General features: G+C 44.4%; 1 protein-coding gene across 1 annotated transcript in view; it reads right to left on the bottom strand.

The window, feature by feature from the left end:
* Nucleotides 1-587: 587 nt before the first annotated feature.
* LOC117357305 overlaps nt 588-17,448 on the bottom strand; it is an 86,836-nt gene continuing 69,975 nt past the window's right edge. The window contains exons 15-19 of the mRNA XM_033937676.1: nt 14,051-14,119; nt 6,871-7,762; nt 2,916-3,105; nt 2,497-2,666; nt 588-1,133 (exon numbers count right to left, since the gene is read on the bottom strand). Of these exons, the coding sequence (XP_033793567.1) occupies nt 1,074-1,133; nt 2,497-2,666; nt 2,916-3,105; nt 6,871-7,762; nt 14,051-14,119 (1,381 nt within the window). The 3' untranslated portion in view covers nt 588-1,073. The remainder of the gene's footprint in view (nt 1,134-2,496; nt 2,667-2,915; nt 3,106-6,870; nt 7,763-14,050; nt 14,120-17,448) is intronic.

Genomic DNA, 17,448 nt, shown 5'->3' on the forward strand with positions numbered 1-17,448 from the left:
TTAGAAACACAGGGATACATTCTGTATAGATGAGGGGGTAAAACATGGACTGGCCTAGCCCAGGGGTAGGCAATTCCGGTCCTCGAGAGTCGAAGCCAGGCCAGGTTTTCAGGCTATCCACAATGAATATGTATGAGATGGATTTGTATGCACTGCCTCCTTGAGATGCAAATCTATCTCATGCATATTTATTGTGAATATCCTGAAAACCTGACCTGGCTCCGGCTCTTCCTATTCCTGGCCTAGCCTATCACACAGGGCATGAACTTGTCCTTTCACCTTAACTATTTGGTCTAATGTAAATTCACATACCTGCCGCCACAATAAAACCTTGTTTCTTGAGGATAGGAAAAAGGGAGAGTGTGGTATAGTGGTTAAAGCTACTGCCTTAGCACCCTGAGGTTGTGGGTTCAAACCCACGTTGCTCCTTGTGATCCTGGTCAAGTCACTTAATCCCCCCAATGTCCCAGGTACATAAGATAGATTGTGAGCCCACCAGATAGGGAAAAATGCTTGAGTACCTGAATACATTCATGTAAACTGTTCTGGGCTTCCCTGGGATAACAGTATAGAAAATTAAATGAATAAAAAGAACATAAACCTTTATTTATATCCCACAATAACCTTCTGGTTCTATGCGGTTGTCATAAAAAGAAAATTGTACATTAGCAGTGAATTATAACATTCATACATAATTCAAATTATTGAATCAGCAAACATTAATGTCCCACAAATTTACTAAATAAAAGTCTTTAACATACGCCTAAAATGAGGATAAAATGTAGAATTTTTCATCAGTGAACACAATTCAGCTGCCTGGTAGGAAAGCATTGGTCCTAAATATCTCTTGCATGCATCCTCACACAAAAGGAAGATCGAACTGAGTTATTAAATTCAAAATGATCCATAAGAACCATTTTCTTATAGTGATTACCCAGGTGCTTTCATTTGACTGGCCAAAAGACATTTTCTTGCCTATTCTCGTAGACGAGGTGTGTCTTGTGGTGAAAGTCCGACTTCACTGTCTATCTGCTCCTGTGATATACACACTGTCACAGCTGATACCTGTCAGTTCAGTGTAGACTGGGGATCGAGGGCAGGAAGCCTTTCCTTGTCCCGTTTGCACTGTCCTCCTGTCAGAACACACAATCCCACATGAGAACTCATTAGCCGTACATTACAAATTACAGCTACCTCCTGGTGATGTGGACTGACCTTCAGTGACCATGCAGTGGGCTTCAGCTCTCACACACCCTTCCTCTTCCTCACGCTGCCTCACAGAACTTGACAACGGATATCATGCCTACAATATACACCAATAGGAGGCAGGTACACCTGCTAGTTTTAGCACGGATGCTATGGGCAGCTTCTCTGAAGCTAGCCACATTCCTTGTTGTTGCCCGTTTTCCTGACGCCCGAGTAAGTCTACTACTACTAATTATTATTTCTATAGCGCTACCAAATACACAGCGCTGTACAGAGTCACAAAGAGTAAGAAAACAGTCCCTGCTCCAAAGAGCTTACAATCTAAACAGGCAAGACAGACAAACAGGATGTCTTGGATACAGTTAAGGGGAAGGGTTAATCAGCTGGCTGGGTTGGAGGGCAGAGGAGAGTAGGGTTAAGGATTGAAAGCTATATAAAAAAGGTGGCTTTTCAGTCTGCTTTTAAACAAGGGAAGGGGCTTGAAGCTCCTTAAGTCACTTCACTGGCTCCCTATCTGCCATCGCATACAGTTCAAGATCTTATTGCTGACTTACAAGTGTTTTCTTTCTGCTGCCCCTCTATCTCTCCTTTCTTCTCTCTCCTTATACACCTCCCTCTCCTAGGATGTGCTGAACTTCAGCTTGGGAGAGAGAAGAGGGTTTGTTTCGTGGTCCGTAAGAAAGCCCAACTCAGTGAATTAATAGGAAAAAGATTCCAGCAATACAATATCAGCCCCTAGCCCCTTTACAAGGCACAGTTCAACTCATCCTCCCATGAATGAATAATTTCTCTCTTCCTCAGCAATTATAATTCGTTTACCTCCAAGGGCTGCAAAGATTAAGGCAGGGGTTCTCGACCCACTCCTTGAGACACACCTGGCCAGGTGTGTTCAGAATTCCTACAATAATTTACATAGAATGCAGTGTATGCAAATTTATCTCATGCATGTTCATCTTGGATATCCTGAAACCCTGACTGGCTGGGTATGTCCAAGACTGGGTTGAGAATCCCTGGATTAAGCTGTCTCCCTCCTTGTTGTCCTGTAGACCTTTGAGATGTTGACTTGTGTGTTGAAAGTTAATGATAATTGATGTGAAGAGAATAGATCCCTTAGAAGGGGCATCAAAATCTGGGAAGGAGAGAGAGAGGACCAGTGGAGGATGTGTGTACCTGGACTCCGTTCAATGTAGATGTATTTGGCACTCTCATTAGATAATCTGCAGGTCTGCTATGTAGAGAAAAAAGCACACTCTACCCCTAGTTTAGAATGAATATTGTTTGCCCTCTGACCTTAAGGGTTAGGCCGCTGCAGATAGAGAAGTGATAGGTGATACTGGATTCTGCAGATCTCTTGTTTCTTGATAGCGACTGTTTGGAGGGAAGTTGAAATAGCTGGGTTGGGTCTCTTGCCTTGACAAAGTGAGCAAGTCTTCTCTCCAGTAGCCGCTGGGCTCTGAGTTCTGAGGAAGGAGAGAAAGCACTGCAAACAGCGGAACACAGCCTGGAAAACGCTTTATGCTCTTAAATGCGCATCCTTAGTTCTCTGCTATATCTAACCTGCTTTGCCAGATTACTTTATTACTTCTGCTTTCCCTTCCCTGGTGCCATGTCCTAAAATTTTTCCTGAACTCTTTCTACCGATCCGAAATACACGGCACCAGTAACTCTTTCAGTGGTCTCTGATTCTGGATAATGCCCCCCTGACTTACCTGGAGGTCGCTGTGCACTGGCTGAAGTTCGTGACTGCCATGTCTTCCGAAATCCAGCCCAGAATGGCAGCAGACTGTTAAGAAGGACTTCGTGCAGTTCATCAAATAGAGACGGTGAGGTAATATCTTTTATGATTGAACGGTTCACAGCCTTCATGGCACGCTCAAACCTCTCAGTATCCAAAGTGATCTAAAGGAGAGATGGACAACAGAGTGACTTTCCCAGGATATGCCTAAAATCCCCTCTGCTTTGGAAGTCCCGGCTCCTCCATATCAGACTGCATTTATGGAACACAGACTCTGACCATTTTCAGCTTCCTAGTGGTTGACCTCTTACTTCCCGCGACTCTGAATTTCTTTCATATGAATATCCATAGTAGGTCATATCAATGGGCTATCGAGCCTAGTATCCTGTTTCCAACGGTAGCCAATCCTGGTCACAAGTACCCTGCAGAAACCCAAATAGTAGCAACACTGAAAAGATAGAAATGAGAGAGTAGGTTTAAAGGTTCATAGACATAATCGTGGAAGACAAAGGCGCGCGCCGACAACTGAGCGCAAGACGGAGGCGCGCGCCGAAGAAAATCAGTTTTTAGGGGCTCCGATGGGGGGTGTTGTTGGGGAGCCCCCCCACTTTACTTAATACAGATCGTGGTGGTGTTGGGGGGGGGTTTGGGGGGTTGTAACCCCCCACATTTTACTGGAAACTTAACTTTTTCCCGAAAAACAGGGAAAAAGTGAAGTTTTCAGTAAAATGTGGGGGGTTACAACCCCACAACGCGGCGCGATCTGTATTAAGTAAAGTGGGGGGGTTCCCCCCACACACCCCCTGTCAGAGCCCCTAAAAACAGTAATTTTCTTCGGCGTGTGCCTCCACACTGCGCTCAATTGTCTGCGTGCGCCTTTGTCCCGGCGCGCTTTTGACCTGACACCGGTTTAAATGGTCAATATTCTTAATGGAGAAGGGTAAACAGCGGGGTTCCCCAAGAGTCTGTGCTGGGACCACTGCTTTTTAACATATTTATCAATGATCTAGAGATGGGAATAAGTGGTGAGATAATTAAATTTGCTGATGACAAAATTGTTCAAAGTTAAGTCGCAAGAGGATTGTAAAAACTTGCAAGAGGAACCCGGGAGAACTGGGCATCAAAATGGCAAATGACATTTAATGTGAACGAGTGCAAAGTGATGCGTTAGGAGTCACTGCCAAGGAAAAGGATCTGGGTATCACTGAAACCCTCTGCTCAATGTGCGGTGGCTAAGAAAGCGAATAAAATGTTAGGAATTATCAGGAAAACGAAGATGAAAATGTTGGGGGGGGGTGGGATTCATTGATTTATATATTTTGTATATGTAATTTGCTTTGAGATTCTTGAATTAAAGATGGATAACCAAGCACTGCAATAAACAAAATCAATTGCTTATGTTTTTATAAAGCTCTTCAAACAATGTTACTTTCTTTTTTTTTTATTCATTTTAAAGCAATAAGTGCAAAATAAAATACAATCATATAATTCTATAAAAGCACTTAAATCCAATTACAATTATAATCTGTGACAAAAAGATTCTCTCACCCCCCCACCCCATAATTATATCTAAGAACTACACTCAAATTGAGAATTGAAAAATACATTCCAACCCGCCCTGGACGTGTATGACCAAAGGGCATAATCAGCAATCCCTCTTTGCAAAATTTTGTCAATGGCTCCCAAATCTTCAGAAACTTCTTATAATATCCCTGATGTATGGCCATATTGAACAATGTTACTTTCTGATATTTTTGCTGTTCTCAGGAATAGGAGATAAAGGTTGGAGAGACTTCACAGGAAGGGATTACAAAGATGGGACGATGTTCATTTTAGGCTATTTGAAGAATTTCGATGATTGATTATTTTTCTGTGGTATTTAAATTGGAGTGGCCAGTGGGTATGGTTTTATCATTTAAAAAAAAAAAAGTTTTATAATTTAACCAAGAACTTTGACTAGAGGACAAACTGGTTTTGGTAAAGAAACCAACCCAAAAAAATAGTGGTCGCTGCGGGGATGGGGACAAAGCCATTACCAGAGGCGGTTATTGCAGAATCCACCGTTCTAGGATTTAAAAGCAAACTAGATGCACATCTCCTTACAAGAGGCATAGAGGGATATGGGTGACTAAAATTACGCCAGGTGTATACCTGGCTGGGCCTCCACGTGTGCGGATCGCCAGACTTGATAGACCGAAGGTCTGATCCGGAGATGGCAGTTCTTATGTTCTTATGTCTTGTCTCCGAAGTGAAGCAATCATGGATCACACGGTCAAGCATCCCCCACCTGATCATCGCATCCCGTGTCCTGCCATCTCCCTCCCTCCACCTCACCTTAGGTGCTGACTTTAATTCTTCTCCCAGCCGCACGCTTTCAATAAGCCGTGCGCGCAGCTGCTCGAGTTGTTGAATCTTCTCCTCTGATGCAACTTCCTGTTTCCGGTTGGGTCAGAGGAGAACATTCAACAATTCAAGCAGCTGCGCATGCGGCTGGGAGAAAAAGAAATAAATTTGGCACCTAAGGTGAGATGGAGGGGGAGCTGGCGGAACTCTGCGATTGGGCGGGAGGGGGCTGCTGAACCATGTGATCCATGATCGCGCGTGTTCCCGGCTCACACTAGGAAGGAGGGAGTGAAAGGGAAAGAGATTCTGGGCCAAGGGGATGAAGAGGGAGAGAAACAAACCCACAGCATGAAAGAAAGGAGAGGACAGGCAGGTGAGCCAGATGCTAGAAGCAGGGGGGGGTGAGAAAGAGGGAATGAAGCTAGATGGGGTTGCAGAGAAGAGACACATTGGTGTGGAAGAGAGGGGAAATCTGGACACAGGAAGGTAACAGAAACAGAGGGAAATTATGTGCATGGGGGCATAGGGATAGAGACATAAAGGGGACATAAATGGGGATGGGAGCACAGGGGGGGCAATGCCAAATACATAGGGGAGATATTAGAAATGGGGAAAATAGGAACACAGAAGCGAGATGGTTTGTGGGGATGGATCGGGGACTGAGCTCACAGGCTCTGACGGCTTGCATAATTTACATTGTAACGCGCCACGAAGGTAAGAGGGAGAGAGGCAGGTGGATGGATGGTTGGTCGGTCCAACTGACCGACCGAGGGGTGCTGAAGGGCGGTAGAAAGGAACAGATGGTGAAGGGGGTGGCGAGAAGGAAGGGTGGTGGTGGAAAGGAATAGAACAGATGCTGAAGGAGGGTGGAGAGGAACAGACGCTGAAGGGAAATGTAGAAGACAGAGTGGGGAGAAGACACTGAAGGGAAATGGGGAACAGAGAGTGGGAAGATGCTGGAAGGGAAGAAGACAGAGATGCCAGACTAGGGGGAGTGGAGGGAAGAAGATGGGTGCCAGACCATTTGGTGGGGGGGGGGGTGAAGGGAGAAGCATAGTAACAGAGCAAATGGAAGATGCAGAGAGAAGGCAGACAGTGGATGGAAGGAATCGAATGAGAAGATGAGGAAAGCAGAAACCAGACAACAAAGGTAGAAAAATTTCTATTTCTTTTCTTTTCTTTTTTTTTTTGCTTTAGGATAAAGTAGTATATTAGTTGTGTTGATAAAAATTTATAAACAAAGCCCTGCCAGCTGAATATCTCTTTCTCTAGTTCAGCAACCAGAACTTTGATTATAAGGAAGGAATAAGCTAAACATTGCAGTACTGAGGCTTGTATGGATGCGACGGGGACAGGGATGGCGGAGACAGAGATGGGGCAGGGAAGGGGATGGGATGGGGACGGGGCAGTGATGGGGACAGAATTCTTCCCTGTGTCATTCTCTAGCTGTACCATCTCCACAGCTGTGGTCTCAATGCTACTCTGAATCTACTTCTCTTTCTCTATCTGAATCTCTCCTCTTTCTCTTCCCCTCCTTCTTGATCTTTCATGGAAGAACCTCTGCCATTCCTTTCACATTGGTTTACCTGAAGTGATGGTTCAAACTTGGTGGTGAGGAAGCAGTCTCGAATGACCTGAACCTTCTTCTTGAGCAAAGTCCTATCAGGATTGGTCTGGTGAGCATTCCTAAACTTTAGCACCTCTAGGCAGAAGAGCAGGTGATTCTCCAACAGGGGCATCTCCTCCTTGGGACCGTAGGTCTCCAGGTACTTAAGAAAATGGAGCATCTCCAATGTTGGCCAACCTTCTGTAGATGCCTCTAATGCCCTGAATAAGAATTCTTTGTCATCTTCTGTGGGAACAGCCCTACTTCCCTGTCTTAACTTGCCCCCTTTAATTTTTAAGCGCTGCTGGATCACCTTAGAAACTACAACATAGAGAAGGGACTCCAACCGAGTCCAAGCTTCCTGTTCCAGCTGCACAGGTTGGACTCCACACCCTTTTAGACCTTCTGAAACATCCATCCAAAAGCATTCAAATGAGTCAGCCAAGATAGAAGTTAGGGCATTTCTAATCTCATCCAGACTTGCATGGCATATTTTTCCCTGGCTAATCTCTGCCTTTAACTTCCTACTAAGAGCTTTTGGAAGGATGTCCTGGTCCATGAGTTGCATCACAAGGTGCAGCTGCTGTCTTGGGCATTTGGCGTTCTGGCAATTGTTCAGTCTTTGCAGGAAGTCCAGCACTTGCTGAAGTTTCTTGTCCTCTGTTTCTTGCACGGTTTTCTTGTAGGCATTGAAAATTGTTTGGATACGCAGCAGCTCTAGAGGGACCTTGGGGATATCGGCATCTCTCCCCACGGCAGGATCATTGTTGGGATGCTGCAGCTCGGTAGTTCTGACCATCTTTTTCTTTCTCTTCTTCTGCTGTCCTTGGACCCCATGGGTGAAGATGCTATTCCTGCCTCTCTTCTGAGCTCTGTGCATAGTAAACGAAGTATAGAATTACATTCCTGGTCATGTCAGGATAGAAAAATCCTCATATTTTGTATTATAATATGAAACAAGAGAGAACCTCCAGACTGAGATAAAGGATGCCCGATTACTCGTTGATAGTCTTGCTCTGTCATGTTTAGGCCAAACCTCAAAAGATACAAAATCACACTATGTGACATGTATAAGGAGAGCTCTCAGAGAAACAAGTTTAGAACAGACCTTTAAGATTAGGGTTACAGATGTCCAGATTTCCCCAGATGGCTTTTCAGAATCTAGCACTTTGGTTTTGAGAAGCTTCCAACGTTGGGACGGCATCCACGATGATGCAGATGCAATGCGGTGACGTCACGTGCGCAACGTTATCGCGTCGCATGCGTGGATGCCATCCCGACGCACGAACAGGTTAAGGGGGTGGGGATGGGGCGTGATGCAGACGGAACTGGGCGGACCTGGGGGTGTGGCCACGGGTCCAGATTTTCCTTCAGGAAAATCTAGTAACCCTATTTAAGATTTAATATCACACATTAACTACATCCAGGAGGGTCACATTCTGCACACACGTTTTCACTCTGCTAGGGGCACTGACATGGGCGTCCTGCCTCTGAAGCATTTCATTGTACAGTGGTACCTCGGAATCTGAATGCCCCAGAACTCAAACAACTTAGAAGTCGAACTAATTTTGGGATTAAATTTTGCCCCGGAATCCAAAAGTACGTTGATGGTGCGTATGTGCGTACGTTTCTACAGCGTAAATGCCCCCGCACGTTGTTTATGAGTACATTTCCACAGCGCATTGTTCCTGCACAGCCCTCAGGCCATCCAGATTAGCCATGTGTCCAGCGGAAATTAAGAGGAAAACTGTTAGAGCTACAATTGAAGTTAAGAAAGAGCTTATTGCTAAGCATGAAAGCGGTACACGTGTGGTTGATCTTGCTGCTATGTTTGGGATGCCTAAATCGACTGTGTGTACAATTTTGAAAAATAAAGAAGCTATCAAAGCAGCTGATGTGGCCAAAGGGGTTACTACACTGACCTCTAGGAGATCAAAAAGTATGGAAGAGATGGAAAAACTGCTCTCTATTTGGATTAATGAAAGACAGCTTGCTGGTGATGTGATTTCTGAGACAATCATTTGTGAGAAAGCCAAAGTTCTTCATGATGATTTAGTGAAAGGCCTGCCTGATACTGCTGATGAAAAGGTGGAGTTTAAAGTCAGTAGACGGTGGTTCGAGAACTTTAAGAAAAGGACTGGGATCCAATAGCGTTGTTATTCATGGGAGGCAGCCAGTTCTAATCTGGAAGCAGCTGAAAAGTTTATAAAGGAGTTTAATGAGTTTGTGATCAGTGAGGGCTATGTTTCGAACCAAGTGTTCAATTGTGACGAAATTGGCCTCTTTTGGAAAAAGATGCCCAAGTGAACATACATCTCAAAGGAAGAAAAGTCTGTACCAGGCCATAAGCCAATGAAAGACCGCCTTACTCTTTTGGTGTGTTGTAATGCTAGTGGTGACTGCAAGATCAAACCTCTCCTTGTATACCATTCAGAAAACCCACTGGTCTTTAAGAAGAATAACATCATTAAGAGCAAACTTAATGTTATATGGAGATCAAATGTGAAAGCATGGGTTACCAGGCAGTTCTTCACTGAGTGGATGCACGAGGAGTTTGCTCCTCATGTAAAGGCTTACCTGCAGAAGAAAAACCTCCCGATAAAGGCTCTCCTTGTCCTCGACAATGCTCCTGCACATCCACCAGGGCTGGAAGATAATTTGGTGGGCGAATATAGCTTCACCAAGATCAAATTTTTGCCCCCCAGCACCAGTCCTCTTATACAGCCCATGGATCAGCAGGTGATCTCAAACTTCAAAAAATTGTACACCAAGGCTATGTTCCAGAGATGTTTTAAAGTTTCAAATGAAACGGAACTGACTCTCCGAGAGTTCTGGAAGGATCATTACAATATCCTCCATTGCCTAAGAATCATTGAGAGAGCATGGAGAGAAGTGTCTTTGAGAACGTTGATCTCTGCCTGGAAAAACCTCTGGCCAGAATGTGTTGCTGAAAGGAACATTGAAGGCTTTGAGGAACCACCTGTTGTTCCTGACATCGTATCTCTGGGCAAGTCCATGGGTTTGGAAGTCAGCGAAGAGGATGTCAATGAGTTAGTGGATGATCACAGAACAGAGCTGACAATGGAAGAGCTTCAGCACCTCAACCAGCAGCAGCAGAAAGAAGTAGCAGAAAGAAATTTCTTCAGGGGAGAAGAAGGAGATGCCAGTACCATACCCACTGCTGAAATCAAGGATCTGCTCAGATGTGGTCAAAAAAACAGGCAGTCGTAGAGAAGTGGCATCCTGATAAAGCCCTTGTTAACAGGTGTTAACTTATTCAATGGTAACATCATTAAACATTTTAGAAAAGTTCAAAAAGGTCGCCATCATCAAACCACTTTGGATCGTTGGTTCGCAAAAGACACCAGCAGAATGCAGACACCTGAACCACCTGATGCCAACACAGAAGATTTTTCCAAGCCCTCTACAAGTGGTACCTTGACAAAGAGCATAAAAAGGAGCAGAATGCAGACACCTGCCTGGTAACACATGCTTTCACATTCAATCTCCATCTGAACCACCTGATGCTAATCTGGAAAGCGACTTGTCTTCCAAACAATAATCTCCCTCCTGTTCCAGGTTCCACATCATCATTCTCTATCATTGGTTACTTTACATACTGTACTGAACATTACTTTACTGTACTGTATTATCATTGGTTAATATCTGAGAGTGTTATGAATAAATAATTACAAAACAAATCCAGAGTGTTTACTGTTAAATTTATTCGAAAATCTGAGTTTGTGGGACCAAAGAATGAATTAATCCAGTTTGTTATTTTCAATGGGAAAAATTGTCTTGAACTGGAACGGGGTTCTAGAACGGATTAAGTTCAGATTCCAAGGTATCACTGTACATGTGAGTTTTGGGTGGTACTGTTTTTAATATCCTCATTGTTCTCCAGGGAACCTTCTCTCTGTCTTTGTCTCGCACCCAAAACTTCCTGGCAGTTTGCCCATTTGTTATGAACAGAATAGGCAATAGTTAATTAAGTGCTAGCAATCAATGATTGAAGTTAACAAGCACTTAATTGGCATTCATTTGGGTTTATGCATGGATCTGCCATATGTGCACCTAAATTTCATAGTGCCCAAATTAAAAGGGGTTTGACCATGGGAGGGTTGGGCGTGATGATAGAGAATACCTGTACTTGTTCACCTAGCTGCCATTGGTTGGGTGCCAGCATTTACATCGGCTTCCGGAAGGCACAAGTGCTTGTACCCAAAATTAGGTATGAAAAATGTGCTAAGTCAGTATTCTGTAAAGATCGCTCTGCCAGGGAACCGTTTACAGAATACTTCTACATGGAGGAGAGTCCAGGCTCAAAAGAGCCTACAATCTAGTTATGACAGACAAAGAAGGTGTATCTATACACAGTGCTCAGGTGGGGAATTACAGAGGGAATGATAAGACAGATAGTGGCACTTGTATAGTTGACACTCCATGGTGTGACCTCATATGGAGTATTGCTTAGCAGGTGGGTTGGAGTTTGGAATTGAAAACAGCTTCAAAGAAGTGGACTTTGAGCATGGATTTGAACACTGCCAGAGATGGCGCCTGATCTATCGAGTCAGGCAGTTTGTTCCAGGCATATGGTGCAGCAAAGTAGAAGGGATGGAGTTTGGCTGTAGGGGAGAAGGGTACAGATGAGAGAGACTTATCTGATGAGTGGAGTGCTCAAGGGGAGTGTGAGGAGAGAGGAGAGATACTGAGGAGCTGCTAAATGAAGACACTTATAGGTCAGTAAGGGGAGTTTGAACTGTATGTGGAAACGGATAGGGAGCCAATGAAATGACTTGAGAAGGGTAATGTGGGCATAGTGATGGAATATGAGGCGTGCCGCAGAGTTCTGAACATATTGAAAGGGAGAGAGATGGTTTAGTAGAAGGCCAGTGAAAAGCAAGTTGCAGTAGTCTAGGCGACAGGAGATGAAGGTATGCATTAGGGTCTTAGCAGTGCGCTCAGAAAGGAAAGGCCGGATTTTAGAGACATTGTAGAGAAAGAAACAACAGGGTTTGATGGATTAGTGAAGAGAGATGAGTCAAAGATTACTTCAAGGTTGTGAGCCAACGAGACAGGGAGGATGAGTGTTGTCCACAGATACAGAGAGGTGGGTTTAGGAGGAAAGATGAGCTCAGTCTTGACCATGTTTAATTTTAGAGGGCGGTGAGACATCCAGATAGCAATGTACACATAGCTTTGCAAGGATTGTAAAGGGCTTCTAACTTTGGGCACCATGTACTCAATCTGGCTCAAAGAATATACCGGTAATTGAGCTCTTTCTGTGGAAATGGGCTTTCTTGAAGCTGCCTGCCCAGTTTACACAGTTACCTGCTGTGGGAAGAAGTGTTCTTTGGGGTCAGGTAAAGCTTAGTCATGTGCAGATCTTTTTACTGGAATGAGTACCCACACGCCTTATCTCTTAAAATCTGGCAAATTACACCTATTTCTTCAGGATTATACAAAGTTTGATTTTGAGGGGCATTTTTGATATGATGTTTAAGTCTGAGTTTGGGTGTTTTGTGAAGTGCGTCCAAAAATTGGATAGAGAAACTGGTCATTTTCTAAACCACAAAACGTCTTTTATTTATTTATTTATTTTTATTGATCTATTGTAAACTTTTAAAAATTATAATCAAAATGTTGTTATACAGAAATTCAGATTCGATTAGACATGTCCCTCTTAGTGCGTCTTTTTTTGACCATTAAAAAAAAAAAAAATGAAAAGTCCAAATGAGAAATGCAGAAAACAAGCCATTGGCATGTAGGAGGGGCCAGCATTAGTAGTAGACTGGCCAACCAGACATACCTTAGGGGGCACTGCAGTGAACTTCACATAAAGGGTCCCAGGTACACATCTCACCATAGCCCCCTTGTGGGTTCCAAAATTAGCTTTGGAAAAGGATATTGGGTAGGAATAAATTTTGTCCAGAAGGGTATGAGATGGTTAACCTGCATCGAAAGTGCCTCGAAATAGGAAAGTTTTTAATATAGATTTGAATACCGGTAAAGAAGATTCAAGTCTGAGTTGGTTGGGCATTGCATTCCATAGTGTACGGAGAACCCTCCAAAAGCCTACCCAAAACCTACAGGACCACAATAGCCCTTATGCCTGCAGGTGTCACCTATATGTGGGTACAGTAGGATTTGGGTGGGTTTTGGTAGGCTCACACTCTTCACCAGAAGTGTAGTAGTTAAGAGTGGGATACGGGCCTGTGTCCTCTTCTCTGGAATCCACTGCACTGACCACTAGACTACTCCAGAGACCTCCTTGCTGCTCTTGTTGGACTGACCATAACATCTGCAGCTGTCGTACAAAGCACATATGCACTGTTTCATTTACATCTTTGGGGGGTGGGATGGGGTCAGTAATCCCTGAATAAGTGTGAGGGGTCATGCTTCCATCCCTCCAGTGGTCATCTGGTCAGCTTTTTGGCACTTATTTGTTTTTAAAGCAGGTCTAGCCCCAAACATCCAAATTTTGCCCTGGACATTATCTAAAATGTTTGAAAAATGTCCGCGTCATAAGCCTACCCTAGTCTAACCCACACCACGCCCCCTTGAGATTTAGACGAACTGCAGATGAACAGCTTTGAAATCTGTCTAGAAAATAGGTTTCAAAAATAGCCATTTTGGTCGGTTTGGCGAGAAAAAATGTCCATCTGCCACTTTATGGACGTTCTTCTCTTTTGAAAACGAGCCCCTCTCTCTGTCAGTTTTGGGTAATGTGCTTCTCTGATTGCGTTCTGTTTTTTAAATTTAGTTTCTCTGGTGTTGCATTGTGTGCTCGTCTTCTGGATTTTCTCTCCTTCGGTGCTTGTTGCGAGAGACATAACCTAAAATCGGATTTCTTGACCACATCGCCTGACGGTTCAGTGCAGTTAACAAAAGATTAATTTTTTTTAAAAACCCATAAAACATTGTGTAAGGGAGAATCTAGTTAATTAGAAATCTAGAAAAGAGTTTAATTGTTTTCTAAGATTCAAATAAGAACGGGATGAAGGTAAAGTGTGTTGTGGGTCTTTATCATACGAAGCCTGAAAATCAAGAGTTCGATCATGCAATTTTTGGCTCTTGCAACCCTTAACAGATGGAAATACAAAAAGGGCTTGGAGAATGTACTAACCAAATAAAGAAGAGCTTGGCCAAAACCTACCTACCTTCCTTGTGTGTCCTCCTTAACGCTTTGGTTTCTTCTAGTTGAGGAGTCTGCAGATGGCACACATTCCCTGAAAAAGACACAGAAGGACTTTCAACCTGCTACTGCCACTTCTCATCCTATAGCTGTTCTAGGCATTCGCAGCGCTGTACCTAGCGGGTTCACAGTCTAAGGTGGCTTTTTGTAACTGAGCACCAGATAATGAGGACAAAACTATATTAAATGGATTTTTCCGCTAGACCTCAAACACCCAAGGTATTCGTATACTTACTGGGGTGGTGTTTTCATCATTGGTCTTAGCAAGTAGCATGTAAAAAAAAAATTTTTTTATAAATTAATTTTCTTTTCCGGCTCTGCATAAATTATAAAGTGCTATAGAGTGCTGTGAAGGAAAGGCACTTATCTTTATGCCCGACGGCTGCCCAACCGTTTCACTCCTAGTTTCGTAAGGGGCTATGCCTCCTTTAATGCAGACACCATCATTTTTGGTTAAGAAAGCCCTTACTTTGAGCCAAAAACGCCGCTGTTTTTAGCCCTGCACTCAGCCGATGTTGTCTGAAAACACCACCCCAGTAAGGGTACGGATAGAAATATTAAGTAGTAGCTTGGGTGTTTGAGGTCTAGTGGAAAAATCCATTTAATATAGTTTTGTCCTCATCTGGTGTTTATATCTATTTGGACACTTCTAGAAGTTTCCTTATTGGGTTGGTTTTTTTGTACCTGGGGCCATTTTCCCCTCTCTTTGTAAAATAAAGCAAATGTCAGAGAGGTGTAAAGCAAGGGGGAGCCTCTGAGACATACATCTGGCCCCAGGGCTATTGAAAACTGATTCTGAGGGCGAGCGGCTTCACCTAGTCCAGTGGCACCAAAAATTTGGCGTAGTCTGTGCTTGAAATTTGAGGGAGAGCAGAGACCCACAGCGTAAGTTACTTGAAGGAGTATCCTAGTGGTTAGGCAGCGGCCTAGGAACTAGGTTCAATTCCTGTTGCAGCTCTATGTGGCATTCAGTGGCGTAGGAAAGGGAGGGCAGGGCAGGGGGACAGTCCACCCCGGGCGCCCTCTTGGTGAGATCGCAAGCACCCATCTTCCTCGCCACTTCACCCCTCCCCCCCCCCCCCCCGTAACTCTGTAACATTTCTGGCGGGCGCAGCAACCCCCATGCTGCTGTCATGCCGGCATCTGATCACTTCCTGGACACCTACCTAGGAAGTGATGTCAGAGGAAGAGCCGACGATGGCACGACAGGAGCTTAGGGGTTGCTGCTTGCGCCAGGAATATGGCAGAGTTATGGGGGGAAAGGGAAGCGGCACGCATGTGGCAGGAGGGGGGCGAGAAGGAGTGGGTGGAGGTGGAGGGGGGGACCTCTCACTGTCTCCATTGTCCCAGCTAGAAAAGCACTAAATCTGCTTTGACTGTAACCACAGACAGGCGGTCTATCGCGTCCCACCCCCTTTCTTTTGAAATCCCAAGAAATGCTCTCTGTTTTCCCACCACCCCAATATTAACTGCTACTACCAGCCTCATCCGCAAATGTTGCACAGCTGCTCTTCTGCTGTGTTGTTTGAGTGGCGAATTTGCAGGGTTTTTATTGCTTCCCAGAACCTGGGAGTGGAGGGATTTTGTGTTGCTGTTACTGAGGTGATTCCAGAATTTGAATATATATTTGTTTTGTACGACAGGCTGAAACGGGAAAAACCCCAAACAAACTCGGCATGTAACTGTTGATAAAGCCTCACATGGAGTAGCGAAGTTGCTCAGAAGAGTTCTTGAAGAGACTAATGCAGGGATTTTACATAAGAACCTAAGAATAGCCTTACTGGGTCAGACCAAAGCCCAGGAGCTCGTTTTCACAGTGGCCAATCCAGGAGGGGCTGTTCTTGACATATTGAGGGGAAGGGGATATAAGCATAAGCACCTGCCCTTTTGGGGAGGGCTGCGGGGGATATTATTGAGTGCGTGGCGCAGTGGTTAGAGCTATACCCTAAATATTTTCAAATCCCACGCTGCTCCTTGTGACCCTGGGCAAATCACTTAATCTCGCCATTGCCCCAGGTACATTAGATAGATTGTGAGCCCATTGGGACAGTACCTGATTAAATTAATGTAAACCATTCTGAGTTCCCCTGGGAGCACAGTATAGAAAATTGAATAAATAAATAGTGTGATAACCAGAGCTGAGATTGTGATGTCACAATGCCTCATTCCGCCAATGCCCATGAGGCAACCTCATCAGTGATGTCACAATTTTGTAGATAATTGGTGGAATTGCCACTTCCAATAGAAACATAGAAACATAGAAATTGACGGCAGAAAAGGGCCATAGCCCATCGAGTCTGCCCATACCAATGACCCACTCCCTGACTTTTACTCCCCTATAGATCCCACGTGAATATTCCATTTTCTCTTAAAATCTGAAACGCTGTTGGCCTCAATCACCTGCTGAGGCAGCTCGTTCCAATGATCGACCACCCTTTCGGTGAAGAAGTACTTCCTAGCATCACCTTGAAATTTCCCTCCCCTGATTTTCAGCGAGTGCCCTCTGGTTACCGAGGGCCCTGTAAGACTAAAGATATCATTTTTCACCTCTATATGCCCAGTAATATACTTAAAGGTCTCAACCATGTCCCCTCTCTCTCTTCGCTCCTCCAGTGAGTACATCCGCAGTTTTTTTAACCTTTCTTCATACGTGAGTTCCCTGAGCCCCAAAACCATCCTGGTAGCCATTCGCTGAACTGACTCAATTCTCAACACACCTTTCCGGTAGTGTGGTCTCCAGAATTGAACACAATACTCGAGATGAGGTCTCACCATGGATCTGTACAGTGGCATTATGACTTCAGGTTTTCTGCTGACAAAACCCCTACGGATACAGCCCATCATTTGTCTTGCCTTGGACGAAGCCTTCTCTACTTGATTGGCAGCCTTCATATCGTCGCTAATGATCACTGTCCTCATTTGGAGGTTCCACAATAGACACTAATTTCTAAAGGAAGGGAAGTGACTGTGGACGTAGAAATACACCCACACCACTGGGAAACATTGCCCTCATTAGCACATTCTGCCTAGTGTCAGCATTGCAGGTTATACCGAATTCTTCACAGCTTCATGTCTTTTCCTGTTTCAGTGACTGGCTACTCAAGGAAAACATCTTGGGTGGATCATCCATGTAGTGCATCAGTCAAGTACTCTAATGTCTCGGCTGGAACTGAAAGTGGCTGTGGCAGACATGAGTCAATGATGGCTCATTTCAATGCAAACTAAGCCAGCAATATGGTGGTGGGAAACTTGCATTATGTTGCGAATCTAATTCCTGTATCGTATCTCCAATGCAAAAAGCCCAATGGTGCCCAAAGACCAAGTGTAATCAGTTATTCAGGTATGAGAGGAGAGCATTCCGTA

This window comes from Geotrypetes seraphini, chromosome 3 (genome assembly GCF_902459505.1).
Source record: "Geotrypetes seraphini chromosome 3, aGeoSer1.1, whole genome shotgun sequence".
In the NCBI taxonomy this organism is placed as follows: domain Eukaryota; kingdom Metazoa; phylum Chordata; class Amphibia; order Gymnophiona; family Dermophiidae; genus Geotrypetes; species Geotrypetes seraphini.